A 27,175-nucleotide genomic window follows, 5' to 3' on the forward strand; every position below is an offset into this window, starting at 1 on the left:
CACAGCAAACCCGTCTGGAGCGGATCACTTTGTACCGAAGCAGGTCCGGGGTTCTGCATCGTCAGGTAACCGGGGCAATGGAAACAAACCCACGTGAACTGGACCAGGGCCGACCGCTCCAAACGGAACCTAGGAAAGAATCCCCCAGAACAGGACCCGAGACAGTGGACTCCACCTGCCTTCAAACACACAGATCAGGTTTGAGTGGAAGTGGTGTCCCTGCCACGAGGGGAGGGCACGGCGGTGTCCCTGCCACGAGGGGAGGGCACGGCGGTGTCCCTGCCACGAGGGGAGGGCACGGCGGTGTCCCTGCCACGAGGGGAGGGCACAGCGGTGTCCCTGCCACGAGGGGAGGGCACAGCGGCGTTCCTGCCACGAGGGGAGGGCGCGGCGGCGTCCCTGCCACGAGGGGAGGGCACAGCGGTGTCCCTGCCACGAGGGGAGGGCACGGCGGTGTCCCTGCCACGAGGGGAGGGCACGGCGGTGTTCCTGCCACACCCCGGCTGAGGTGCTTCTGATCCAAACTGTTCTGAGAGGAGATTCACAAAGCTTTGGAACAAACACATAAACACTACTGTGTGTGCAGCACAAATCCCAAACCGGCTTTGAACTGAAGTAGATTTTAAAATTCTGAAGCTCCGTGTGCGTCTCTGAACAGATTGATTTATTTACTTTGATGCAGGAAGCAGAATAAAAACAAGAAACAGGTTTTCATTAAAAAAAAAAAAAAATCGCTTTTATATTTTTCTAACTCAGGTTTCATTCCACAAAGAAAGAAAGAAAAACAAATGGTGCCACAGTTAAAGTACAAACAGAGAAGCAGCGACATCACGAGGGACTGTGGGACTGGATTCGGCAGCTCCACTCGGGGCCCTCGCATCACAGCAGGACGGTTTCGAGCAGGCGTAGAGTCGGTCCCAGAGCAGACAGGGGGCAGGGGCAGGGGCAGGGGCAGGGCTGGGCTGGTAAATGATCAATCAGGACTGCCGGTCACTGCAGGTTTATTTTTGTTCATACTTTATTACAGATCTCACTTTCCTACATCAAGTCCCTTCTGCGGCTCTCAATCCTGCTGGCAACGTTGCACCCACAACTCCGAATAAAAAACTCTTCCTCTTCGTTAATGGACTCTTTGAAAAAAGACTTCCTGATCAAATCTGACTTTTCTAAACCTTGTTTAGGGGATTGGTCCCCAGCTTGTCCTGCTGAACAACCATTCACAGCACGTACTGTGCCCTGATGAAAGCAAACCCACCCACCCACACACACAGACAGACAGACAGACACAAATAGATTCACTCACTCATATTAATAACAAGGTCTGGCCTGGCTGTTTAATATCCATTTCATTATTCTATTCATTTACAGACGGGCACGCCCCTCGTACCTCGCATGCATCTCTTTTTGCATGAAATGCTTTGTCAGTTTGTCAAACAAAGAGACCCGAGTCTGTGTGAATGAAGCGAGGCAGGCAGGCCGTGTCTCTCTCCTCACTCAGACAGGCTGGGTCCAGCTGAAGAGACCCGAGTCTGTGTGAATGAAGCGAGGCAGGCAGGCCGTGTCTCTCTCCTCACTCAGACAGGCTGGGTCCAGCTGAAGAGACCCGAGTCTGTGTGAATGAAGCGAGGCAGGCAGGCCGTGTCTCTCTCCTCACTCAGACAGGCTGGGTCCAGCTGAAGAGACCCGAGTCTGTGTGAATGAAGCGAGGCAGGCAGGCCGTGTCTCTCTCCTCACTCAGACAGGTGCTGCAGAAATCACAAGCTCTCACATGAACTCTCATGGGGTCTGCGCACAGCGCCACCTCATACAGTGGCTGAATGCTGCAACTGCACCTGACCGTGGCGTGGGCGGGGGCGGGGGCGGGGGCGGGGGCGTGGGTGGGCGGGCGGGGGCGGGGGCGGGGGCGGGGGGGGGGGGCGGGAGAAAGAGTGTGTGATTCCATACTTATTGCCCTATTGTACCAATATATACAGCAGACAGCTTTCACTGAAATATAAAGTTATTAACGAGTGAAAAAAAAAAAAAATCAGAAGAAGTCGGAGACCGGAAGTGCGAGGGAGCCAGGCTTTGTTTAGTTTATAATCTACATCCCACAATCCTTTGTGCTCACTCCCACACAGTCTCAGCTCTCGCTGGCACCCGGCTCTGTCTCCATGGAAACGGCTGGCTCCAGGGCCATGATGTCATTCTTTTCTGTTGACGCTTCGTCTGCCTTCTCCTGGCTGCGGGGGGGGGGGGGGGGGGGGAGTAGGAAGGATTCAAAACAAAGAAACGACCTGCAGCTAGAAACTTAACAGAGAAGAATTCAAACTGACAGCTGTATAGACACTCTGCTGCCCTCTAGTGAGCTGAACTGGTAATACAAAGCAGACATGCAAACTGAGTGCTGTACTGAATATATCAAATACTCTGCTGCCCTCTAGTGACCTGTACTGGTAATACAGAGCAGGCATTCAAACTGTCACCTGTATAGACTGAGTGCTGTACTGAATATCAAATACTCTGCTGCCCTCTGGTGACCTGTTCCGGTACTGCATGAGAATACCCCGCTCTGCTGCCCTCTACTGACCTGTTCTGGCGCTGCTCTGCAGTGTCCATGTTCTCTGTTCCGGGTGATTTTGGGTCGTCTGCTGCCGGCTCTGCCGATTCGCTGTCTGCCTTCTGTGGCTCCGCCTCCCCGTTCACTGGTGTTGTTGAGTCTGTGGGAGTGTTTAATACAACATCAGCTGAATCGCAGTTAAAGATTTCAAAGTGCTCTGCAATGCAATAGTATTAACGCTCCCAGGAGATCAGGGTCAGATCGACCCCAATCACATCGTTACAGTGTTATATTGTGTAATATAATTGAGATTTGAATCCCTGATGGGTGATAGAAGCCAGTCCCAGCTCCCAGGCTCTCACCCGTGTTGTGTAATATAATTGAGATTTGAAGCCCTGATGTGTGATAGAAGCCAGTCCCAGCTCCCAGGCTCTCACCCGTGTTGTGTAATATAATTGAGATTTGAATCCCTGATGGATGATAGAAGCCAGTCCCAGCTCCCAGGCTCTCACCCGTGTTGTCTAATATAATTGAGATTTGAATCCCTGATGTGTGATAGAAGCCAGTCCCAGCTCCCAGGCTCTCACCCGTGTCCGGTGGCATGTCCTCCTCGCTCTTCACTTGCTGTTTGGGTTTCTGCAGCGGCTCGGCCTTTCCCCCCAGAACCTGCAGCTTCAGCTTGTTGTAAACCTCGGCAGCTTTCTGCATCACCTCCCGACTGGCCTTGTACCGACGAATCTGAACAAGAGGAGAGAGAGAGGAGAGGAGAGAGAGAGGGGAGGAGCGATGAGGAGAGAAAGGAGGAGAGAGAGTGTTAAGCTGTAGGGTTCAGCAGCTCCCTCAGTGTTAAGCTGTAGGGTTCAGCAGCTCCCTCAGTGTTAAGCTGTAGGGTTCAGCAGCTCCCTCAGTGTTAAGCTGTAGGGTTCAGCAGGTTCCTCAGTGTTAAGCTGTAGGGTTCAGCAGGTTCCTGAGTGTTAAGCTGTAGGGTTCAGCAGGTTCCTCAGTGTTAAGCTGTAGGGTTCAGCAGGTTCCTGAGTGTTAAGCTGTAGGGTTCAACAGCTCCCTCAGTGTTAAGCTGTAGGGTTCAGCAGGTCCAGCCCCTCTGCCCTACCTTCTTCAGGGTTGCCACCACGTCTGTGTTCTTCTGCAGGATGTGACTGGTCACCTGCACAGAGCCCAGCTCCTCCAGAGCCTGCAGACACTTCTTCACATCCTGCAGGAAACCAAGCAACAAGAAACACATGCATTCAATTACATGAGAGAGAGAGGAGTTCAGCACAGCACTCTGCCGCCCCCCGGTGGATACTCACGGGACTGTCCACCTTCAGGGCAAACTTGATGTCAGTGTGGAGCTTCTGCAACTTCTCCTCAGGGGACGGCTCTGAGAAACAAAGCATTGAGACTGTCAGCTTCCTTCTGGAGGAGAGGAGAGATGACAGCACAGGCTGCAGCTCCTCCCTCTCAAGCACAGACTGGCAGCTGCTCATCCAAACGCCAGGACCGCCTTGTAAAGGAGACGCCTCTCTCAGGGGCTCTGTCCTGGTTATTCGAGTGACTGTGCTGAACACACTGCCGCACACTCGCTCACTTCACACCCGAGACAGAATCACTGATTGACTGATTGATTTTTTAAAATAAATTTAGTTAGAACCAGCGATCCCCAGGCTATAGGGCGCATCCTGCAGTCCACACCCCCCCACAGGGACGGATTTTAACCATGAGTTTGCCTGCTGCGGTTTTCACCGCGTAACCCACCAAATCAACCAGCCAGGTGACCCACCAAATCAACCAGCCAGGTGACCCACCAAATCAACCAGCCAGGTGACCCACCAAATCAACCAGCCAGGTGACCCATCAAATCAACCAGCCAGGTGACCCACCAAATCAACCAGCCAGGTGACCCACCAAATCAACCAGCCAGGTAACCCACCAAATCAACCAGCCAGGTGACCCACCAAACCAACCAGCCAGGTGACCCACCAAACCAACCAGCCAGGTGACCCACCAAACCAACCAGCCAGGTAACCCACCAAATCAACCAGCCAGGTGACCCATCAAATCAACCAGCCAGGTGACCCATCAAATCAACCAGCCAGGTGACCCACCAAACCAACCAGCCAGGTGACCCACCAAACCAACCAGCCAGGTGACCCATCAAATCAACCAGCCAGGTGACCCACCAAATCAACCAGCCAGGTGACCCACCAAATCAACCAGCCAGGTGACCCACCAAATCAACCAGCCAGGTGACCCACCAAATCAACCAGCCAGGTGACCCACCAAATCAACCAGCCAGGTAACCCACCAAATCAACCAGCCAGGTGACCCACCAAATCAACCAGCCAGGTGACCCACCAAATCAACCAGCCAGGTGACCCACCAAATCAACCAGCCAGGTGACCCACCAAATCAACCAGCCAGGTAACCCACCAAATCAACCAGCCAGGTAACCCACCAAATCAACCAGCCAGGTGACCCTAACCCAGCCTCACCTTTCTTCTTCTCCACCCTCCTTTCCGGGACTTTCTCTGGTCTCCTCCTCGGCCTCTCTGCTTTCACCGACCTGGGAGAGAAAGGGTGAATATCATGACAGACAGAGACAGAGACCAGCCCAGCTTATCCAGCCCAGGGTCAGCTTGTCTTTTTTAGAGCAGCTCATGAATTAGACGATGAGCCCCACACTGTATCCCTGCACTCTGACCTGGCCCTGGGCTTATCCTCCGTGTGCCTCCGCTTCCTCTCTTTCGGCTCCTTGTCTTTCCGCGGTCGGACCTTCTTTACTGCTTCAGGGCGCTTGGCTGGTTTCTTCACCTGCAGAGGAGAGAGAGAGAGCGTTACCCTCACTCACCCGGGCACACACACACACACACACACACACACACAGTCTCACTCTCGTCTCTCACTCCACACAGAGCAGACGTACAGCAGCATGTAGTTTACTGTGAGACTCACAGTTACTGCAACTAGCAGCTCAACAAACACCAAGAAACCAACAAGACACAAGTGCAGGAGCCGCCCTGCACGGTGCGGCCGCGGGGCACGCCGGCTCCACTCGGTTTCTCGGGGTTCCCCCGGGAACCCACCTCCTTCTCCGAGTCCGAGTCCGAGTCGGATTTGGCCGGTTTGGGGGGGGGCGGTTTCTTGGTCATCTTGCTGGGCTTGTCTCTGCGGCCCCCTTCTTCCACACTAGTGTCGCTGGAGTCGCTTTCGCTGGCCTTGTTCCCCTTGTCCTCCTTCTCCCTCTTCCTCTGCTCCTCCTCCTCCTTCTCTCGCTCCCTCAGCCTGCGCAGCTCCTCGTCCTGCTCCCTCTTCCTCTTCTCCTCCAGCTCCTTCTTCCTCTCCTCATCCCTCCGCTTCCAATCGCTGATGCGGTCCGGCTCACTGTCGCTGAGAGAGAAAAACGCACAGACAGTCATTATACTGTCACTGTGAGACACACCCACGTCTCTGCTGTCACACACACACACACACACACACACACACACGCTCTGATCCAGTCTGCTGTCACTCACACACACACACACACTCACACACACACACACGCTCTGATCCAGTCTGCTGTCACACACACACACACACACACACACGCTCTGATCCAGTCTACTGTCACTCACACACACACACACACTCACACACACACACACGCTCTGATCCAGTCTGCTGTCACTCACACACACACTGTGATCCAGTCTGCTGTCACTCACACACACACTGTGATCCAGTCTGCTGTCACACACACTCACTCTGTGATCCAGTCTGCTGTCACTCACACACACACTCCTGCACTGACCTGTCACTGCTCGAGCTCGACGGCGTTGGGGCCGGGACCGGCTTTGTCTTCGGCTTTCTGCCCCTCGGCTTCGGGGGCGGCCTCTCTGCAGCTGGGGGAGGAGGGGAGAGGAGAGGAGAGGAGGGATTAGCACACTGCTTTCAATCCCTTCCCCAGTGCAAAGTAACATTCAGAAGCAATTCAACTGTCTCATGATCTAATGCAGGAGTCGCCCTCGTGTGAAGAATACAGAACGGGTTCAGAGACACCGGAGCAGAATGTGTGTGTGTGTGTGTGTGTATGTGTGTGTGTGTGTGTGTGTGTGTATGTATGTATGTGTGTGTGTGTGTGTGTGTGTGTGTGTGTTTAGTGCCCCGCAGTGTCTGTGTTTCACAGCCCCCCCTAGTGGTTACCTGGCTTCCTGCCCCGGCGCGCTTTCTTCACGGGTCGATCCGACTCAGACTCGGATCTGGACTCTGATCTGGACTCGGAGGACGCTGATGCTGCTGCCTTCCCCTCTTTCTCGTCCTCCTCTTCCTCCTCGGGCTCAGGTGCTGGTTTGGGTTTTGGTTCCGGTTCTGAATCCGATTTGGAATCTGAGTCCGAGTCCTGCTTCTGTTTAAAGAATTTCAATAGAAGACGAAATTAAAAAGATTTTGCTGTACTCTCCACCCCCCCCCCCCCCTTACTGACTCTCCGCCCCCCGCCCCCCCCAGGGGCCCCACACAATACGCACCACTGGGCTATGCAATGCAGATCCTGATACTGATGCGATACAGCCATACAAAATGTCTTTAGAATAAGTGGAATTCTTCATGTTTAAGTATATATTAGAAAAGCCGTATCTAGCACTGGGTGCTGCGCACGATACCATGCTCCATATATAATGTTAATTTCAGGACCTGTGTCCGCCCCCCTCCTCCCGCTGTCCTCCTGGGAGCCCGGCCTGCAGGCTTCTTCTCCGGGGTGAAATCCTGACGGGCAGAAGAACCACAATGAACAGAACCACCAACAGAACCACAATGAACAGAACCACCAACAGAACCACAATGAACAGAACCACCAACAGAACCACAATGAACAGCTCTCTCAGCTCTCACCTGGGGGGAGGGAGGGGGGGTCTCAGCTCTCACCTGGGGGGGGGGGTCTCAGCTCTCACCAGGGGGGGGGGGTCTCAGCTCTCACCTGGGGGGGGGGGGGTCTCAGCTCTCACCTGGGGGGGGGGGTCTCAGCTCTCACCTGGGGGGGGGGGGGGTGTGTCTCAGCTCTCACCTGGGGAGGGGGGATGGGTCTCAGCTCTCACCTGGGGAGGGGGGTCTCAGCTCTCACCTGGGGAGGGGGGTCTCAGCTCTCACCGGGGGGGGGGGGGGGGGTGTCTCAGCTCTCACCTGGGGGGGAGGGGTGGGGGTCTCAGCTCTCACCTGGGGGGGAGGGAGGGGGGGGTCTCAGCTCTCACCTGGGGGGGAGGGAGGGGGGGGGGTCTCAGCTCTCACCTGGGGGGGAGGGAGGGGGGGGGGTCTCAGCTCTCACCTGGGGGGGAGGGAGGGGGGGGGGGTCTCAGCTCTCACCTGGGGGGGGGGGGGGGGGGGGGGGGGTCTCAGCTCTCACCTGGGGGGGAGGGAGGGGGGGGGGGTCTCAGCTCTCACCTGGGGGGGGGGGGGGGGGTCTCAGCTCTCACCTGGTCGCTGTTCTTCTCCGATTCCGAGTCCGAGCTTCCCGAGTTCTCCGGGTCGGATCCCGAGTCGCTCTCCTGCTCCGGCTCTCGATCGCTCGAAGAGTTCCGGACGCGCTTCGCCGGCTGCACCTGCAACCAATCCAAACCACAGGACAGCACAATCACCATGCTGAGTGTACAACCAATCCAAACCACAGGACAGCACAATAACCATGCTGAGTGTACAACCAATCCAAACCACAGGACAGCACAATAACCATGCTGAGTGTACAACCAATCCAAACCACAGGACAGCACAATAACCATGCTGAGTCTACAACCAATCCAAACCACAGGACAGCACAATAACCATGCTGAGTGTGCAACCAATCCAAACCACAGGACAGCACAATAACCATGCTGAGTGTGCAACCAATCCAAACCACAGGACAGCACAATAACCATGCTGAGTGTACAACCAATCCAAACCACAGGACAGCACAATCACCATGCTGAGTCTACAACCAATCCAAACCACAGGACAGCACAATAACCATGCTGAGTGTGCAACCAATCCAAACCACAGGACAGCACAATAACCATGCTGAGTGTGCAACCAATCCAAACCACAGGACAGCACAATAACCATGCTGAGTGTACAACCAATCCAAACCACAGGACAGCACAATCACCATGCTGAGTGTACAACCAATCCAAACCACAGGACAGCACAATAACCATGCTGAGTGTACAACCAATCCAAACCACAGGACAGCACAATCACCATGCTGAGTGTACAACCAATCCAAACCACAGGACAGCACAATAACCATGCTGAGTGTACAACCAATCCAAACCACAGGACAGCACAATAACCATGCTGAGTGTACAACCAATCCAAACCACAGGACAGCACAATAACCATGCTGAGTGTACAACCAATCCAAACCACAGGACAGCACAATAACCATGCTGAGTGTACAACCAATCCAAACCACAGGACAGCACAATAACCATGCTGAGTGTACAACCAATCCAAACCACAGGACAGCACAATAACCATGCTGAGTGTGCAACCAATCCAAACCACAGGACAGCACAATAACCATGCTGAGTGTACAACCAATCCAAACCACAGGACAGCACAATAACCATGCTGAGTGTACAACCAATCCAAACCACAGGACAGCACAATCACCATGCTGAGTGTGCAACCAATCCAAACCACAGGACAGCACAATCACCATGCTGAGTGTACAACCAATCCAAACCACAGGACAGCACAATCACCATGCTGAGTGTACAACCAATCCAAACCACAGGACAGCACAATCACCATGCTGAGTCTACAACCAATCCAAACCACAGGACAGCACAATAACCATGCTGAGTGTACAACCAATCCAAACCACAGGACAGCACAATAACCATGCTGAGTCTACAACCAATCCAAACCACAGGACAGCACAATAACCATGCTGAGTCTACAACCAATCCAAACCACAGGACAGCACAATCACCATGCTGAGTGTACAACCAATCCAAACCACAGGACAGCACAATCACCATGCTGAGTGTACAACCAATCCAAACCACAGGACAGCACAATCACCATGCTGAGTGTACAACCAATCCAAACCACAGGACAGCACAATAACCATGCTGAGTGTGCAACCAATCCAAACCACAGGACAGCACAATCACCATGCTGAGTGTACAACCAATCCAAACCACAGGACAGCACAATCACCATGCTGAGTGTACAACCAATCCAAACCACAGGACAGCACAATAACCATGCTGAGTGTGCAACCAATCCAAACCACAGGACAGCACAATAACCATGCTGAGTCTACAACCAATCCAAACCACAGGACAGCACAATCACCATGCTGAGTGTACAACCAATCCAAACCACAGGACAGCACAATAACCATGCTGAGTGTACAACCAATCCAAACCACAGGACAGCACAATAACCATGCTGAGTGTGCAACCAATCCAAACCACAGGACAGCACAATAACCATGCTGAGTGTACAACCAATCCAAACCACAGGACAGCACAATCACCATGCTGAGTGTACAACCAATCCAAACCACAGGACAGCACAATAACCATGCTGAGTGTACAACCAATCCAAACCACAGGACAGCACAATAACCATGCTGAGTCTACAACCAATCCAAACCACAGGACAGCACAATAACCATGCTGCCGCGTTTAACTCTCTGCCTTGCGCTGTGCAAATAATTGTACCTCCATCAACACGGCCTGTGTTTCGAGGTCTTTGCTAACCGATACAGACGCACCCGGGACGGCTCCATGCAAAGCCATCAAGCAGGGGGCGGTGCAGGACTCACCTTTGTGGGCGGAGCCTTCCTCTTCACCCCTCCCCCTCCTCCACCAGGCTCACTTCCGTGCTCAGACTCCGCATCACTTCCTGACTCTGCTTTCTTTGGCCCCTCCTCTTCCGCATCACTTCCTGCTCCGCCCTCGCTGTCAGAAGAGCTGGCTGCCTGCGGGTTCGACACAGAGAAACGCGTGAGGATTGCGCTCCAGAGTGGAAGTGCACAGCACTGGAACACACCACACCCAGCGTCCTCGCTGTAGAACTGGGATCATGCGCTCAGACTGACCAGCATGCGCGCCGTTTTAACCCTTTAGGGAGCTCTCGCTGGTTTACAGGCACTGGAAAGCACTGCAGGTTTGAAGTGCACACGGGATTCGGGGCTTCTGATTGGCTGGACGGCAGCGAGGGTGCGTGTGATTGGCTGTACTCACGGCGGGGGTGTTGTAGTTGGCGTGCGGGTTGTTCTGGATTTCCCACAATCCCTCGTTGAAGCCTTTCCTCTTGTTGGGCTTCCCGTACCTCTCCTTGCTCTTCTCATATGGGAACAGATCCTTCGAAGCCAGGAACGCACTGCGGGGAAAAAGACAGAGAGATAGCGAGACAGCGAGACAGCCCAGTCACACAGAGAGACAGCGAGACAGCACAGTCACACAGCGAGACAGAGAGACCGCACAGTCACACAGCGAGACAGCGAGACAGCACAGTCACACAGAGAGACAGCGAGACCGCACAGTCACACAGAGAGACAGCGAGACAGCAGTCACACAGAGAGACCGCGAGACCACACAGTCACACAGCGAGACAGAGAGACCGCACAGTCACACAGAGAGACAGCGAGACAGCACAGTCACACAGCGAGACAGAGAGACCGCACAGTCACACAGCGAGACAGCGAGACAGCACAGTCACACAGCGAGACCGCGAGACCGCACAGTCACACAGAGAGACAGCGAGACAGCAGTCACACAGAGAGACCGCGAGACCACACAGTCACACAGCGAGACAGAGAGACCGCACAGTCACACAGAGAGACAGCGAGACAGCACAGTCACACAGCGAGACAGAGAGACCGCACAGTCACACAGCGAGACAGCGAGACCGCACAGTCACACAGCGAGACAGCGAGACAGCACAGTCACACAGAGAGACAGCGAGACAGCACAGTCACACAGCGAGACCGCGAGACCGCACAGTCACACAGAGAGACAGCGAGACAGCAGTCACACAGAGAGACCGCGAGACCACACAGTCACACAGCGAGACAGAGAGACCGCACAGTCACACAGAGAGACAGCGAGACAGCACAGTCACACAGCGAGACCGCGAGACAGCACAGTCACACAGCGAGACCGCACAGTCACACAGAGAGACCACGAGACCGCACAGTCACACAGAGAGACAGAGAGACCGCACAGTCACACAGCGAGACAGCGAGACAGCGAGACAGCACAGTCACACAGAGAGACAGCGAGACAGCACAGTCACACAGCGAGACCGCGAGACCGCACAGTCACACAGAGAGACAGCGAGACAGCACAGTCACACAGAGAGACCGCGAGACCGCACAGTCACACAGCGAGACAGAGAGACCGCACAGTCACACAGAGAGACAGCGAGACAGCACAGTCACACAGCGAGACCGCGAGACAGCACAGTCACACAGCGAGACCGCACAGTCACACAGAGAGACCACGAGACGGCACAGTCACACAGAGAGACAGCGAGACCGCACAGTCACACAGAGAGACCGCGAGACCGCACAGTCACACAGAGAGACCGCGAGACCGCACAGTCACACAGCGAGACAGAGAGACCGCACAGTCACACAGCGAGACAGAGAGACCGCACAGTCACACAGCGAGACAGAGAGACCGCACAGTCACACAGCGAGACAGAGAGACCGCACAGTCACACAGCGAGACAGAGAGACCGCACAGTCACACAGCGAGACAGAGAGACCGCACAGTCACACAGCGAGACAGAGAGACCGCACAGTCACACAGCGAGACAGAGAGACCGCACAGTCACACAGCGAGACAGAGAGACCGCACAGTCACACAGCGAGACAGAGAGACCGCACAGTCACACAGCGAGACAGAGAGACCGCACAGTCACACAGCGAGACAGAGAGACCGCACAGTCACACAGCGAGACAGAGAGACCGCACAGTCACACAGCGAGACAGCGAGACCGCCCAGTCACACAGAGAGACGGCACAGTCACACAGAGAGACAGCGAGACAGAGACACAGCAGAGTCACACAGAGAGACAGCGATAGTTTTATTAGTCAGGTTTTCTTGAGCCTTTGCGTTTATCACGCAGTCACCAGTACCGCACCGTCCCGTCCAGGGGTCCCATACTCACGTTTCGTGTGTCCCGAAGAAGAAGATGGGGTGCTTGTTTGGGGGAGGCTTCACCGCCCCCTCGGCCACTTCTTCAATCTGGGGGGGGGGGGGGGGGGAGACAAAGCGGGGTAGCGGTCAGGCGCCTCGAAACTCTGTGTCTTCGTTTTTACATTACAACAAAACACTCTGGAAAGGTGATACAGTATTGAAGGGGCTTTGCAATAGTCCATGCATTGAGATATGCGTTCTGTTACTTATCAAGATAGTACCTGTGCTGTGCAGCCAGACTTCAGCTCTGAAACCTGAACTCTCAGGCAGTGAACAAAACCCCTGCGAAGTCCAAACTGTTCCGATTACAGAAAACAAAAACTCATTTTTAAAAAAAAAGTTGTTCTTAATCAAACTCCTGGCACGGTTACTTTCTATTGGCATGAGTCGTGTTCAGTGTGCTGCTGCATTGTGGGAAGCCCAGTGCAGAGTCATACCGATGCAAACACAGCAGCTGAACCCCGCGCTCAGTGTACCCGGGAGCGGGGAACGCTTCAGAATGAACCACGCCAAGAAACACCGTCCTGTACCGTGCAAACACATCGGATTCAGAGCACACGAGTGGGAACACTGTGGGTTACCTAACCCGCAGCTTCTAGGAAAGAATATTCATTTAAAAAGACAACATTATGAACGGGTGCGGCTTGATCAGGTCATTTGAATACGAAGCTAGACTTTGCAAAACATTTACATTTGCACCCGCGTGCACTTTCAGAGGGCGTGCAAACACTGCGACTCAACGGCTTTCGAGAATGTAGGACTCAGCAGTCTCTTAGGGTTCGCAAACACCAGTGCAATCCAATGCGCAGGCTGAATGCACGTCGCCCGCATGTCGTGTTCACGAGTTTACGCGCCATCCAAGCGCGATTCCGTTACAGTGAGCTCACTTACTCTGCAATAGCATGGTAACATACCGCCTGAGCGCTGCTGCTGCTGCATGTCATGCTAAACCAAGCCCACAGCATGCACTGATAAATAAAACAACAGGAGCCCCCACCCTCGCAGACCCAACGGGAGCAAGCCGCGGGCTCCACCCCGCCTGCCTCCACTGCACCCCGGCTACTGACACTCACCCTCGCCGGCCAGTACGGGTAACCCTTCATCTTCGCGAAGACCAAGTCCCCCGGCTGGAAATTGTGAGGCATCTTCCTTCTCCTGAACGTTTATCTTGATTTTAAAACATATATCTGTATATATATAAATAAATATGCAGATAACACCTTCTGTGTGCAGGCGCGCTGCTTTTAATTTGAAATAAAAACCCGTAAGAGCTTCAGATCGAGAGTTTATTTATGAGACGAACACAAGCCGCCTCGGAGCAGGAAGCACTACCCCGCAATGCTCCCACGAACTGCAGGAGGGCTTCAACAGGCAGGAAGTCCCGCCCACACGCACACGGATTGGCTCCGGGGCCTGTCGCTCCTCTCTAGACAGTTCTGTGTTTTGTATGGGATTTCAGTTAAAATCACTGTGTTTAACAGGGTGCGATTCTCGTATCAGTTCAGTGTTAATGTCTGTGCTTTCTCTGTTAAAGTTACTGTGTGCATTTCCTTTTTATTTCAGACTGAACCCGTATTATCACATGGAAAACAACGGACACTGCAGCTTTAAACCAACAAATAGACAAATACCGGCTCTGCTGTGTGTGTATGTATGTATGTATGTATGTATGTATGTAATTACAAACTGCACAACACGCACACGCACACGCACACGCACACGCACACGCACACGCACACGCTCACTGCCTGCCTGCTGCTGCTCCTTTAAGGGGCGTGTCTGCCTTCGCAGTGGTTTGCTGTTACCTCACTTCCTGTCTCTGCGCGTCAAGGTGTAAATACGGCGCTTGATAAAATCAGTCCGACTAGTTTTAAAAACGGATTAATTATTTTTAAAAAACCATGAAGAAATTTTTCCAGGATATTAAAAAAGACGTCAAGTTTAAATCAGCCGGCCCAGGGAAAAAGCTTACAGATGAAAGCAGGTAAAAAAATAAATTTAAAACAAACTGCAAAATAAACACAGTAAATAACATGTAGGCGATGCGATAGCGCCGCTCCAGACGGGCAGTTTGATTATTTTAGGATATTTAAAGACCCGGCCGGTAGTACCCTACTGAGAAATAAAACACAGCGACCGCCGGCCAATGCAGCTCGGGGTCCGGGGCTCCGGGGCTCCAGACTGCGACTGAAATCGGGGGGGATCTCCTGAAATAAACTCAAGGGCGAGACGGCGGAAATAATCCGATCGAATGCAAATGGCCGAAAGTCAGAGGCGCTGAATCTGTGCAGCAGAATACGATAACCGCAGCTTCATGCAACGAGTGAGAGTGTGTGAGGGTGAGGGAGAGTGAGAGTGTGTGAGGGTGAGGGAGGGAGTGAGGGTGAGGGAGAGTGAGAGTGTGTGAGGGTGAGGGAGAGTGAGAGTGTGTGAGGGTGAGGGAGAGTGAGAGTGTGTGAGGGTGAGGGAGTGAGTGAGTGAGGGTGAGGGAGAGTGAGAGTGTGTGAGGGTGAGGGAGGGAGTGAGTGAGTGAGTAAGGGTGAGGGTGAGTGAGTGAGGGTGAGGGTGTGTGAGAGTGAGTGTGAGAGTGAGTACTGTCGTGCACAAAATTAGCTTAAAATGAACAGAAACATTCAAGAATTTTTTAGGACGAAAAAAAAATGCACTTAAGGGTTGTGTGTTGGACCCGCCATTAACAAAATGGCCAGGTCTTTAAACAGCGGAGAAGGATGATTGCGTTGGTTCTGTGTTGCCCCCTCCACAGCTCCAAGCCCCCCGTGTCCAAGGCCAGCGCCCCCCCCAAGCCTCGCCACGTCCCCACGGAAGGAGCGCAGATGGCGGCAGCGGCGGCGCTGTCGAGAGTCGATCAGCAACCCAAACTGCGACCCCCCTCCTCCCAGCAAGCCATCCGCAACCAAGGTGAGTCGCGCAGAGGGACCGGGAGGAGAGTGCGAGCCTGGTGTTAGAGCAGAGGGACCGGGAGGAGAGTGCGAGCCTGGTGTTAGAGCAGAGGGACTGGGAGGAGAGTGCGAGCCTGGTGTTAGAGCAGAGGGACTGGGAGGAGAGTGTGAGCCTGGTGTTAGAGCAGAGGGACTGGGAGGAGAGTGCGAGCCTGGTGTTAGAGCAGAGGGACTGGGAGGAGAGTGCGAGCCTGGTGTTAGAGCAGAGGGACTGGGAGGAGAGTGCGAGCCTGGTGTTAGAGCAGAGGGACTGGGAGGAGAGTGCGAGCCTGGTGTTAGAGCAGAGGGACTGGGAGGAGAGTGGGAGCCTGGTGTTAGAGCAGAGGGACTGGGAGGAGAGTGGGAGCCTGGTGTTAGAGCAGAGGGACTGGGAGGAGAGTGGGAGCCTGGTGTTAGAGCAGAGGGACTGGGAGGAGAGTGCGAGCCTGGTGTTAGAGCAGAGGGACTGGGAGGAGAGTGGGAGCCTGGTGTTAGAGCAGAGGGACTGGGAGGAGAGTGGGAGCCTGGTGATCTGGTGTGAGCCTGGTGTTGAGGGAGTCTTGCATGATGCTCTGAGTGATGCACTATCCCAGCCTGACATCACAACGGAATCTCTCTCTGTCTCGTTCACTAGATACACTGTTTCTTTCTTTCTTTCTTTTTTTCTTTCAGTGAAGAGGGAGCTGCTGGCTGAAGCTGCTGCTGTGGTGGATTTGAAGCAGGACGGGTCCAGCGAGGCACAGCCCTCAGTGAGGAGCCAGACACAAAGCATTTACTTTTTAAAATCATTTGCAGAAGTGTTGGGACGTTCTCTGACATCATGTTTATAAACCCCCCCCCCCCTCTTTTTATTCCTCCCCCCAGGGATCCAGAGTGCCGGTTAAGGAGGACCCTGCGTCGCTCTCTGTGTCCGGCGTGTATTTCACCTGCCCGCTGACCGGAGCCACCTTAACAAAGGGCGAGCGAGAGGCTCACATTAAAGAAGCCGTGCTCATGGTAGGAATGTGTGGGAGGCGGGATGGATTCTCCAGCGCTCCTCTCTTCACTCTCTTTCCTGGCTCAGGGAGGGTTCACTGCATTTCCTTTTCCTTTCTTAGAAATTTGCTGAAGACCCGGTGGAAGCCTCGGTCATGATGGTGCACACATTTAACAAGGACAGGGAGAAGGTGAAGGCGGCCACTGAGGTCATCGCAAAGTGAGTCTGTCACTGACCAAGAACAAACTGACCAAGAACAAACTGACCAAGAACAAACCAACCAAGAACAAACTAACCAAGAACAAACTGACCAAGAACAAACTAACCAAGCACAAACTGACCAAGCACAAACTGACCAAGCACAAACTAACCAAGAACAAACTAACCAAGAACAAACTAACCAAGAACAAACTAACCAAGAACAAACTAACCAAGAACAAACTAACCAAGAACAAACTGACCAAGAACAAACTAACCAAGAACAAACTAACCAAGCACAAACTAACCAAGAACAAACTAACCAAGAACAAACTAACCAAGAACAAACTAACCAAGCACAAACCAACCAAGCACAAACTGACCAAGCACAAACTAACCAAGCACAAACTGACCAAGCACAAACTAACCAAGAACAAACTAACCAAGAACAAACTAACCAAGAACAAACTAACCAAGAACAAACTAACCAAGAACAAACTAACCAAGAACAAACTGACCAAGAACAAACTAACCAAGAACAAACTAACCAAGCACAAACTAACCAAGAACAAACTAACCAAGAACAAACTAACCAAGAACAAACTAACCAAGCACAAACCAACCAAGCACAAACTGACCAAGCACAAACTAACCAAGAACAAACTAACCAAGCACAAACCAACCAAGCACAAACTGACCAAGCACAAACTAACCAAGCACAAACCAACCAAGCACAAACTAACCAAGAACAAACTGACCAAGAACAAACTAACCAAGAACAAACTAACCAAGCACAAACTAACCAAGAACAAACTAACCAAGAACAAACTAACCAAGAACAAACTAACCAAGAACAAACTAACCAAGAACAAACTAACCAAGAACAAACTAACCAAGCACAAACTAACCAAGCACAAACTAACCAAGCACAAACTAACCAAGCACAAACTAACCAAGAACAAACTAACCAAGCACAAACTAACCAAGAACAAACTAACCAAGAACAAACTAACCAAGCACAAACTAACCAAGCACAAACTAACCAAGAACAAACTGACCAAGCACAAACTAACCAAGAACAAACTAACCAAGAACAAACTGACCAAGCACAAACTAACCAAGCACAAACTAACCAAGCACAAACCAACCAAGAACAAACTAACCAAGCACAAACTAACCAAGCACAAACTAACCAAGAACAAACTAACCAAGAACAAACTAACCAAGCACAAACTAACCAAGCACAAACTGACCAAGCACAAACTAACCAAGCACAAACCAACCAAGCACAAACCAACCAAGCACAAACTAACCAAGCACAAACTAACCAAGCACAAACTAACCAAGCACAAACTAACCAAGCACAAACTAACCAAGCACAAACTAACCAAGCACAAACTAACCAAGCACAAACTAACCAAGCACAAACTAACCAAGCACAAACTAACCAAGCACAAACTAACCAAGCACAAACTAACCAAGCACAAACCAACCAAGCACAAACCAACCAAGCACAAACCAACCAAGCACAAACCAACCAAGCACAAACCAACCAAGCACAAACCAACCAAGCACAAACCAACCAAGCACAAACCAACCAAGCACAAACTAACCAAGCACAAACTAACCAAGCACAAACTAACCAAGCACAAACTAACCAAGCACAAACTAACCAAGCACAAACTAACCAAGCACAAACTAACCAAGCACAAACTAACCAAGCACAAACCAACCAAGCACAAACCAACCAAGCACAAACCAACCAAGCACAAACTAACCAAGCACAAACTAACCAAGCACAAACTAACCAAGCACAAACTAACCAAGAACAAACTAACCAAGAACAAACTATTCCACAACAAAGAGGAGACACAACAACATCTCTGTCTCTGTATCTGTATCTATCTCTGTATCTGTCTCTATATCAATCTTTATATCTATCTGTGTATCTATCTCTATATCTATCTCTGTCTATCTCTGTATCTGTCTCTGTATCTGTCTCTATATCAATCTTTATATCTATCTGTGTATCTATCTCTATATCTATCTCTGTCTATCTCTGTATCTGTCTCTGTATCTATCTCTATATCTCTATCTATCTATATATCTCTGTCTCTATCTCTGTCTCTATATATCTCTGTATCTATCTCTGTCTCTATATATCTCTGTCTCTATCTCTGTCTCTATATATCTCTGTCTCTATATATCTCTGTCTCTATATATCTCTGTCTCTATCTCTGTCTCTATATATCTCTGTATCTATCTCTATCTCTGTCTCTATCTCTATATATCTCTGTATCTATCTCTATCTCTATATATCTCTATCTCTATCTCTATATATCTCTGTCTCTATCTCTGTCTCGATCTCGTGTCTCAGGGGCACAGGGTATAAACACATACAAGTTGTTTTGTTTTACTTATTCAAAGTTTTATTTTGTTGTAAATATGTTTTGCTGTTTCCTGAAATGCAAGTCCAATTAAGAGCAAGAGCTGAAAATCTCAATAATAAAAAACACACACGTGTAATATACACACACGCACGCACGCACGCACGCACGCACGCACGCACGCACGCACGCACACACACACACACACACACACACACGTAAATATATCAAGTTGAATATCTTGCATCAGTTTTCCAGTGTTCTTCCATCTGCTGAAAGCGGCACATGACCTCCACAAATACTTGTTGTGTGTACATAGTGGCAGATTGTCTCCATCTTCTGGTCACATGTTTGAACTGCACCCTGGTGAGCCCTCTGTAGTGCAGAGAAAGGCCGGCAAATATCACAGCTGGTTGTTGCCGGCAACAGCCTGTCCTTGTTTTCTGTCTTAGGTACATTGATAACATCTGTAAAAACCCCACTGAAGAGAAATACCGGAAAATCCGATTGCAGAATAAAATCTTCCAGGTGAAGCCTCTTTATTTCTTTAAAGACTGACTGTTTCATTCCACAGGAATGCCCAGCGTTGCTGAATGTGTTATTTTGAGCTGACTGGTTAAATGGCTTTCTGCAGCAGCTCAGCTCAGTTATATTCATTTCAGCTGAGCTCTTTTTGCAGATTGTGAGCCTGTCTGTCTGTGTGTGAGCCTGTCTGTCTGTGTGTGTGTGTGTGTGTGTGTGTGAGCCTGTCTGTCTGTCTGTGTGTGTGTGTGTGTGTGTGTGAGCCTGTCTGTCTGTCTGTGTGTGTGTGTGTGTGTGTGTGTGTGTGTGAGCCTGTCTGTCTGTCTGTCTGTGAGCCTGTCTGTCTGTGTGTGTGTGTGTGTGTGTGAGCCTGTCTGTCTGTGTGTGTGTGTGTGTGTGTGTGTGAGCCTGTCTGTCTGTCTGTGTGTGTGTGTGTGTGTGTGAGAGCCTGTCTGTCTGTGTGTGTGTGAGCCTGTCTGTCTGTGTGTGTGTGTGTGTGTGTCTGTGTGTGAGCCTGTCTGTGTGTGTGTGTGTGTGTGTGAGCCTGTCTGTCTGTGTGTGTGTGTGTGTGTGTGAGCCTGTCTGTCTGTCTGTGTGTGTGTGTGTGTGTGTGTGAGAGCCTGTCTGTCTGTGTGTGTGTGTGTGTGTGAGCCTGTCTGTCTGTGTCTGTGTGTGTGTGTGAGCCTGTCTCTGTGTGTGTGTGTGTGTGTCTGTCTGTCTGTGTGTGAGCCTGTCTGTCCGTCTGTCTGTGTGTGAGCCTGACTGTCTGTCTGTCTGTGTGTCTGTCTGTGTGTGTCTGTGTGTGTGTGTGTCGCTCGGTCCCAGCTCCGATCCCTGTCTCTGTTTCCCAGGAGAGGGTGAGCTGTGTGTGTGTGTCTGTGTGTGTGTGTCTGTGTGTGTGTGTGTGTGTCGCTCGGTCCCAGCTCCGATCCCTGTCTCTGTTTCTCAGGAGAGGGTGAGCTGTCTCGAGGGCACCCAGGAATTCCTCCAGTCCATCGGCTTTGAGAACCAGCGGCTGCCTGTGCCTGGACAAGGTAACCCGACAGTGTGTTAAGAGTCTTTTGGAATTTTTAAATGCAGCTCTATTGAGTGTCTGATAGCTTGTGGATGAAGGGTGGTTGGTAGCGCCGGTGATGCTGTGGCAGCCCCAGTGACTGTCTGTCCTTTCCCCTCCAGAGGACTGCGAGGATGTCCTGGTGCTGAGTGAGGAGGCTGTGTCCCGGCTGCAGGCTCTGCAGGAGAGCAGGGACAGGCTGCTGGGGGCTGAGCCGCTCAAGGCCAGGCTGCACAGACAGAGCCAGGTCTACAAGCCCTCTCCCCAGGCCTCGCGCTTCGAGCTGCCCCCCGACTTCTACAGCCTGACCGCGGAGGAGCTGAAACGAGAGCAGCAGCTCCGGTATGAGGGAACCCAGCACTGACACTGTGACACTGTGACACTGTGATATTAATACTGTAACACTGTGACACTGTGATATTAATACTGTGACACTGTGATATTAATACTGTAACACTGTGACACTGTGATATTAATACTGTGACACTGTGATATTAATACTGTAACACTGTGACACTGTGATATTAATACTGTAACACTGTGACACTGTGATATTAATACTGTGACACTGTGATATTAATACTGTAACACTGTGACACTGTGATATTAATACTGTAACACTGACACTGTGATATTAATACTGTGACACTGATATTAATACTGTGACACTGTGATATTAATACTGTAACACTGTGACACTGTGATATTAATAGTGTGACACACTGATATTAATACTGTGACACTGATAACACTGTGACACTGTGATATTAACACTGTGACACTGATATTAATACTGTGACACAGTGATGTTAATACTGTGACACTGATATTAATACTGTGACACTGATATTAATACTGTGACACTGTGATATTAACACTGTGACACTGTGATATTAATACTGTGACACTGTGATATTAATACTGTGACACTGTGATATTAATACTGTGACACTGTGATATTAATACTGTGACACTGTGATATTAATACTGTGACACTGTGATATTAATACTGTGACACTGTGATATTAATAGGAGCGATGCAGTGGAGAGGAACGCCATGCTGCGCACCAAAGCCATGAGAGAGCGAGATGAGCAGAGAGAGATGAGGAAATACAACTACACCCTGCTGAGGATACGCCTGCCCGACGGGAACCTGCTGCAGGGTGCGCTAACCTGCCCTGAGCCTGCCCTCTACACCCTGCTAAACCTGCCCTGAGCCTGCCCTGTACACCCTGCTAAACCTGCCCTGAGCCTGCCCTGTACACCCTGCTAAACCTGCCCTGAGCCTGCCCTGTACACCCTGCTAAACCTGCCCTGAGCCTGCCCTCTACACCCTGCTAAACCTGCCCTGAGCCTGCCCTGTACACCCTGCTAAACCTGCCCTGAGCCTGCCCTCTACACCCTGCTAAACCTGCCCTGTACACCCTGCTAAACCTGCCCTGAGCCTGCCCTGTACACCCTGCTAAACCTGCCCTGAGCCTGCCCTGTACACCCTGCTAAACCTGCCCTGAGCCTGCCCTCTACACCCTGCTAAACCTGCCCTGTACACCCTGCTAAACCTGCCCTGAGCTTGCCCTGTACACCCTGCTAAACCTGCCCTGAGCCTGCCCTGTACACCCTGCTAAACCTGCCCTGAGCCTGCCTTCTACACCCTGCTAAACCTGCCCTGTACACCCTGCCCTCTACACCCTGCTAAACCTGCCCTCTACACCCTGCTAAACCTGCCCTGAGCCTGCCCTCTACACCCTGCTAAACCTGCCCTGAGCTTGCCCTGTACACCCTGCTAAACCTGCCCTGAGCCTGCCCTGTACACCCTGCTAAACCTGCCCTGAGCCTGCCCTCTACACCCTGCTAAACCTGCCCTGAGCTTGCCCTGTACACCCTGCTAAACCTGCCCTGAGCCTGCCCTGTACACCCTGCTAAACCTGCCCTGAGCCTGCCCTCTACACCCTGCTAAACCTGCCCTGAGCCTGCCCTCCACACCCTGCTAAACCTGCCCTGTACACCCTGCTAAACCTGCCCTGAGCCTGCCCTGTACACCCTGCTAAACCTGCCCTGAGCCTGCCCTGTACACCCTGCTAAACCTGCCCTGAGCCTGCCCTGTACACCCTGCTAAACCTGCCCTGAGCCTGCCCTCTACACCCTGCTAAACCTGCCCTGAGCCTGCCCTGTACACCCTGCTAAACCTGCCCTGAGCCTGCCCTCTACACCCTGCTAAACCTGCCCTGAGCCTGCCCTCTACACCCTGCTAAACCTGCCCTGAGGCTGCCCTGTACACCCTGCCCTATACCTCCTGCTAAACCTGCCCTATACACCCTGCTAAACCTGCCCTATACCTCCTGCTATATCTCCCCTGCACACCCACGTTCTTTACTCGGGAGCGTGTCTCTGCTCTGTCTGACTCTCTCTCCCTCTCCCTCCCTGTCTCTGTCTCTACAGGCACGTTCTTTGCTCGGGAGCGTGTCTCTGCTCTGTATGAGTTTGTGCGTGACTCCCTGCTGAACGGCTGGCAGCCCTTCTTGCTGATCGCACCGGGGAGCCAGAGACTGACGGACGAGAGCCTGGCCTTCAATGAGTGCGGTCTGGTGAGTGCAGCTTCCACTGCTGAGCAGCGTGAACCCTGTCATGCATGGAGACCTCAGATACGACACATGGAAGACGTAAATGCATCATGCCATCTTTTCCTCCATATAAATCAATGGGGGGGGAGTTTTCAGCAATTTAATATTTCATGCATGAAAGGGTTAAAGTTAACAGATGACCTGCTAAACTCAGCGGGTTTGTTTTAGCCCAGCAGCCCCGATCTCATGCTAGCCCGAGATCAGGGTGGAGCGTACCCAGCCCAGGAGGGTTCTTCCAGCATGAGAGAGCGCTGCTGACTGAATGTGTGGTTTGAGCAATGCAGTTAGATCAGGTGCAGAGTGTCAGTCTGTGTGCTCTCCCTCGTGTGCTCAGGTGCAGTGTCAGTCTGTGTGCTCTCCCTCGTGTGCTCAGGTGCAGTGTCGGTCTGTGTGCTCTCCCTCGTGTGCTCAGGTGCAGTGTCAGTCTGTGTGCTCTCCCTCGTGTGCTCAGGTGCAGTGTCAGTCTGTGTGCTCTCCCTCGTGTGCTCAGGTGCAGTGTCAGTCTGTGTGCTCAGGTGCAGTGTCAGTCTGTGTGCTCTCCCTCGTGTGCTCAGGTGCAGTGTCGGTCTGTGTGCTCTCCCTCGTGTGCTCAGGTGCAGTGTCAGTCTGTGTGCTCAGGTGCAGTGTCGGTCTGTGTGCTCTCCCTCGTGTGCTCAGGTGCAGTGTCAGTCTGTGTGCTCTCCCTCGTGTGCTCAGGTGCAGTGTCAGTCTGTGTGCTCTCCCTCGTGTGCTCAGGTGCAGTGTCAGTCTGTGTGCTCTCCCTCGTGTGCTCAGGTGCAGTGTCAGTCTGTGTGCTCTCCCTCGTGTGCTCAGGTGCAGTGTCAGTCTGTGTGCTCTCCCTCGTGTGGTATATGTGTTTCTTCGTGTCAGTGCCTCTCTCTCCCTTGTGTTCTCAGGTGCCAGCGGCTCTCCTCACGCTCTCCTGGGACGCCGCAGTCCAGGCTGATATCGAAGCAGCTGGAGCTCAGAACGCAGACGTGCTGAAACCAGAACTCATGAGCAGCATCCAGACCCTCTCATGAGGGAGAGACCAGCGTCATGCAGCCCGACTGCCTGCCCCCCTCCCTCCATCCCCAAACACACACACACACACACACACGCTTCATGATTCCTGCGCACCTTTCTCCTATGAATCCTGCTGCTTAGGGGAGGAAGTTACTGAAACCTGCAAGTTCACCTCTTAAACCTGCTACTGTACCATCCGCTCAGACTCTTCTGCCTTTCTTAACCACCCTGCTGTAGCTTTGAGTCATTGAACCTGCTTCCTTTCACACTGCAGCCCAGCACTTCACTCAAACCTGCTACCATCATGACTGCACTGAGCGTGCGGCCTTCCTGTCCCTCCCCCTACTTCACAACCCAGCCAATCAAGGCCTCCGAATGACTAATCAAGCCTTTGGGTGACTGGAACCCAGATCCTCCGCGCTTCAGTCCTGTGCTCTGGAGAAGCGCTGCACTTTCAACGGAGGGATAATGTTCGTTCATGAATGTAGCTGAATGGGATTTCACTTCCAGTCATATTGTTTTAACCCATTTATCTTCATTTTGAATCTCTCTCTGTTTCTATTAACAAAGTGGTTAGTCCCGCAGCACAGGTTCACAGCGACTTCTAGAATTTCACAAAGAAAACGACCAGCATTAGATTCTCTTGATCCAGTTTAAAAGCAGGGCTGCCGTTTCTAACAGCAGTGTTGACAGGAACCCGAAGCTGGCAGAGTGTGACCCGCTTTGAGGAGGGATTCATTTCAGAGACTGCTTCCGAGAATAACCAAGGTGCTTTGCTGTCAAGCTTTAAAAACCTCAAGAACTAATCGGTCCTGGCCTAAAATACCATCAGCACCTTGCACATACTTAACCAGTTAATAAAAGCAATTCTGTATTTCAGTTTCATGGAACAACCCTTGAGATTAATACTATTGAAGCAGCGGACTTCTGCTGCCGTGTGTGTGTGTGTGTACGATGAAAACTCCCTTTTAAACACACCCACCCGTCTTGAGATTTTGTTACCTTCGTGTTTTGGAGCATCAATCCCTCCCCAGAGGAACGTTTGTGTGCACGGATGCGTGCGATGCCGCCCGCTTCAAACTAATGAAATTCAAAAGAGAATAAGGAAGGGGTTTTGTGCAGACTGGAGAGAGCCGTCCGATTGCATGGGGCAGCAAGCCTGGGACCCAGGATAATAAACATATACAAGCTGTGATTGTGTTTAAAATTCATTTTGCAGCAAGCAGGAAACTCTAATGAAGAGAAAGTGATCTAACAGACCGCTGCCTGGACAGCAAGAGACAGAGATGCACTGTGTTCTAGCAGAGGCCAAGGGTCTGTATCCACTGTAGCTTGTGTTGTATTTAAACTGCTACGCATACAAACAGCAGACCTGCGTCAATATCAAAGCACGCCTCCTGAACACGCGGCAAGCGGCCCTGCTCTGTAACGGTACGCTGGATGGAGCTGATTCACCACCGTTGTTGTATTATTAATTAAAGCTTTGCTTTTTTAATTTGCTTTAAATCCGTTACAATAAAGTATGCTGAACTGAGCAACGCAGCGTGTGTTTTGAATTGGTGGCAGGCAGATCCACACAGATTGAAATGCAAAGTGGACAGAACTGCACAAAGATTAGAGCAACACTGTTTACAGAAAAAACAAACAGATTTCAAAAATGAAAATTTACTGTACACAAAAAAAAAAACACTCATTAAACTTAGCGCACAAACGCAGAGCCCTTGTTCAATAGTTTGCAGCTGCAGAGCCAGGATTTTAAACCTAACAGCAGTTCCTGGGGTGCTCCAGTCTCAGTGTGTCCGGTTCCAGAGAAGGTGGCCCCTTCCTCCCCACAAACAGCTCCTTGATGACCCAGAAAGTGTCAATAAAAATAAAATCACAAACTGCAGCGACTCACAATACAGGAGTCCAGACAGCAGCACTGCAGAGACAGCATTGGCACTGGGAGGGAAGTCCATTCCAGGTTAGGGTGAGCTCAGCAATGCAGACAGACCCGGAGAGGATTATCACAGGAGATGCAGCTCAGCCCCCAGCCTGGAGAGAGCTGCGTGACCGATGCACCAGGAGCCTCGTTCACAGAGAGACTTCACACGCAACACTGAGTGACACACTACTGCAATACAACACAAGCAATTACTGTCTGTTCAAAAACAGTTAGATATTGTAAAGAGTTTTTGTGTTTGTTTTTGTTTGTTTAATACATATAATGCTTTATTTAAAATAAAAAAAAAAAACACCACACAACTGAATGTGAAATGTTTGTCCAGTCTCCTCACACATGGAGTCGCGATTCAGAAGAGTACCTAACCCTGCGTGAAACGGAGAACGTCAGTTCAGGAGGGAACGAAGACGAAACTCTCCACAGCACCAATCCCAGAATGCAAAGCAACCTGCCAAGCTGCAGGTACTTCCCTGCCAGGCACAGCTCTCTGCAGCAGCACAAACCTGCCAGCTCTGAGGGGGACGGGAGGAGGGGACAGCTCTCTGAGGGGGGGCGGGAGGAGGGGACAGCTCTCTGAGAGGGGGACGGGAGGAGGGGACAGCTCTCTGAGAGGGGGACGGGAGGAGGGGACAGCTCTCTGAGGGGGGGCAGGAGGAGGGGACAGCTCTCAGAGGGGACAGCTCTCTGCAGCAGCACAAACCTGCCAGCTCTCTGAGAGGGGACGGGAGGAGGGGACAGCTCTGAGAGGGGGACGGGAGGAGGGGACAGCTCTCTGCAGCAGCACAAACCTGCCAGCTCTGAGGGGGGACGGGAGGAGGGGACA

General features: G+C 51.8%; 2 protein-coding genes across 3 annotated transcripts; one reads left to right on the forward strand and one right to left on the reverse strand.

Moving 5' to 3' along the window:
- Positions 1–1,908: 1,908 nt before the first annotated feature.
- On the reverse strand, positions 1,909–14,070 carry LOC117415337 (hepatoma-derived growth factor-related protein 2). The gene is made up of 16 exons (XM_059020613.1): positions 13,782–14,070; positions 12,680–12,756; positions 10,747–10,885; positions 10,326–10,481; positions 7,987–8,112; positions 7,211–7,282; positions 6,722–6,923; positions 6,330–6,420; positions 5,623–5,926; positions 5,241–5,350; positions 5,032–5,102; positions 3,850–3,920; positions 3,651–3,752; positions 3,127–3,277; positions 2,570–2,699; positions 1,909–2,222 (listed from the first exon to the last, which is right to left on the reverse strand). Exons 1-16 carry the CDS (start codon positions 13,851–13,853, stop codon positions 2,123–2,125), a joined length of 1,974 nt encoding a protein of 657 aa, XP_058876596.1. The 5' UTR covers positions 13,854–14,070; the 3' UTR covers positions 1,909–2,122.
- Positions 14,071–14,490: 420 nt separating this feature from the next.
- On the forward strand, positions 14,491–25,944 carry LOC117415318 (UBX domain-containing protein 6). 2 transcript variants are annotated; one of them, XM_059020614.1, is made up of 11 exons: positions 14,492–14,692; positions 15,473–15,627; positions 16,320–16,396; positions 16,512–16,643; positions 16,745–16,842; positions 19,661–19,736; positions 20,680–20,764; positions 20,907–21,126; positions 21,817–21,947; positions 23,224–23,369; positions 24,302–25,944. In XM_059020614.1, exons 1-11 carry the CDS (start codon positions 14,610–14,612, stop codon positions 24,425–24,427), a joined length of 1,329 nt encoding a protein of 442 aa, XP_058876597.1. In that variant the 5' UTR covers positions 14,492–14,609; the 3' UTR covers positions 24,428–25,944. The 2 variants fall into 2 exon arrangements, with proteins under 2 accessions (XP_058876598.1, XP_058876597.1); XM_059020615.1 differs by lacking the exon at positions 23,224–23,369 and having other exon boundaries at positions 14,491–14,692.
- The last annotated feature ends 1,231 nt before the right edge of the window (positions 25,945–27,175 follow it).

Source organism: Acipenser ruthenus, unplaced genomic scaffold (genome assembly GCF_902713425.1).
Source record: "Acipenser ruthenus unplaced genomic scaffold, fAciRut3.2 maternal haplotype, whole genome shotgun sequence".
Taxonomy (NCBI): domain Eukaryota; kingdom Metazoa; phylum Chordata; class Actinopteri; order Acipenseriformes; family Acipenseridae; genus Acipenser; species Acipenser ruthenus.

Coding starts and splice junctions, on each gene's coding strand:
- LOC117415318 (XM_059020614.1), top strand. CDS start 14,610: ATGAAGAAATTTTTCCAGGATATTAAAAAAGACGTCAAGTTTAAATCA. Junction 14,693..15,472: donor AAGCTTACAGATGAAAGCAG/GTAAAAAAATAA, acceptor CCCCCTCCACAG/CTCCAAGCCCCCCGTGTCCA. Junction 16,644..16,744: donor TTAAAGAAGCCGTGCTCATG/GTAGGAATGTGT, acceptor TTCCTTTCTTAG/AAATTTGCTGAAGACCCGGT.
- LOC117415337 (XM_059020613.1), bottom strand. CDS start 13,853: ATGCCTCACAATTTCCAGCCGGGGGACTTGGTCTTCGCGAAGATGAAG. Junction 6,421..6,721: donor GCGCCGGGGCAGGAAGCCAG/GTAACCACTAGG, acceptor CTCCTCCCCCAG/CTGCAGAGAGGCCGCCCCCG. Junction 3,753..3,849: donor CCCTGAAGGTGGACAGTCCC/GTGAGTATCCAC, acceptor GGTTTCCTGCAG/GATGTGAAGAAGTGTCTGCA.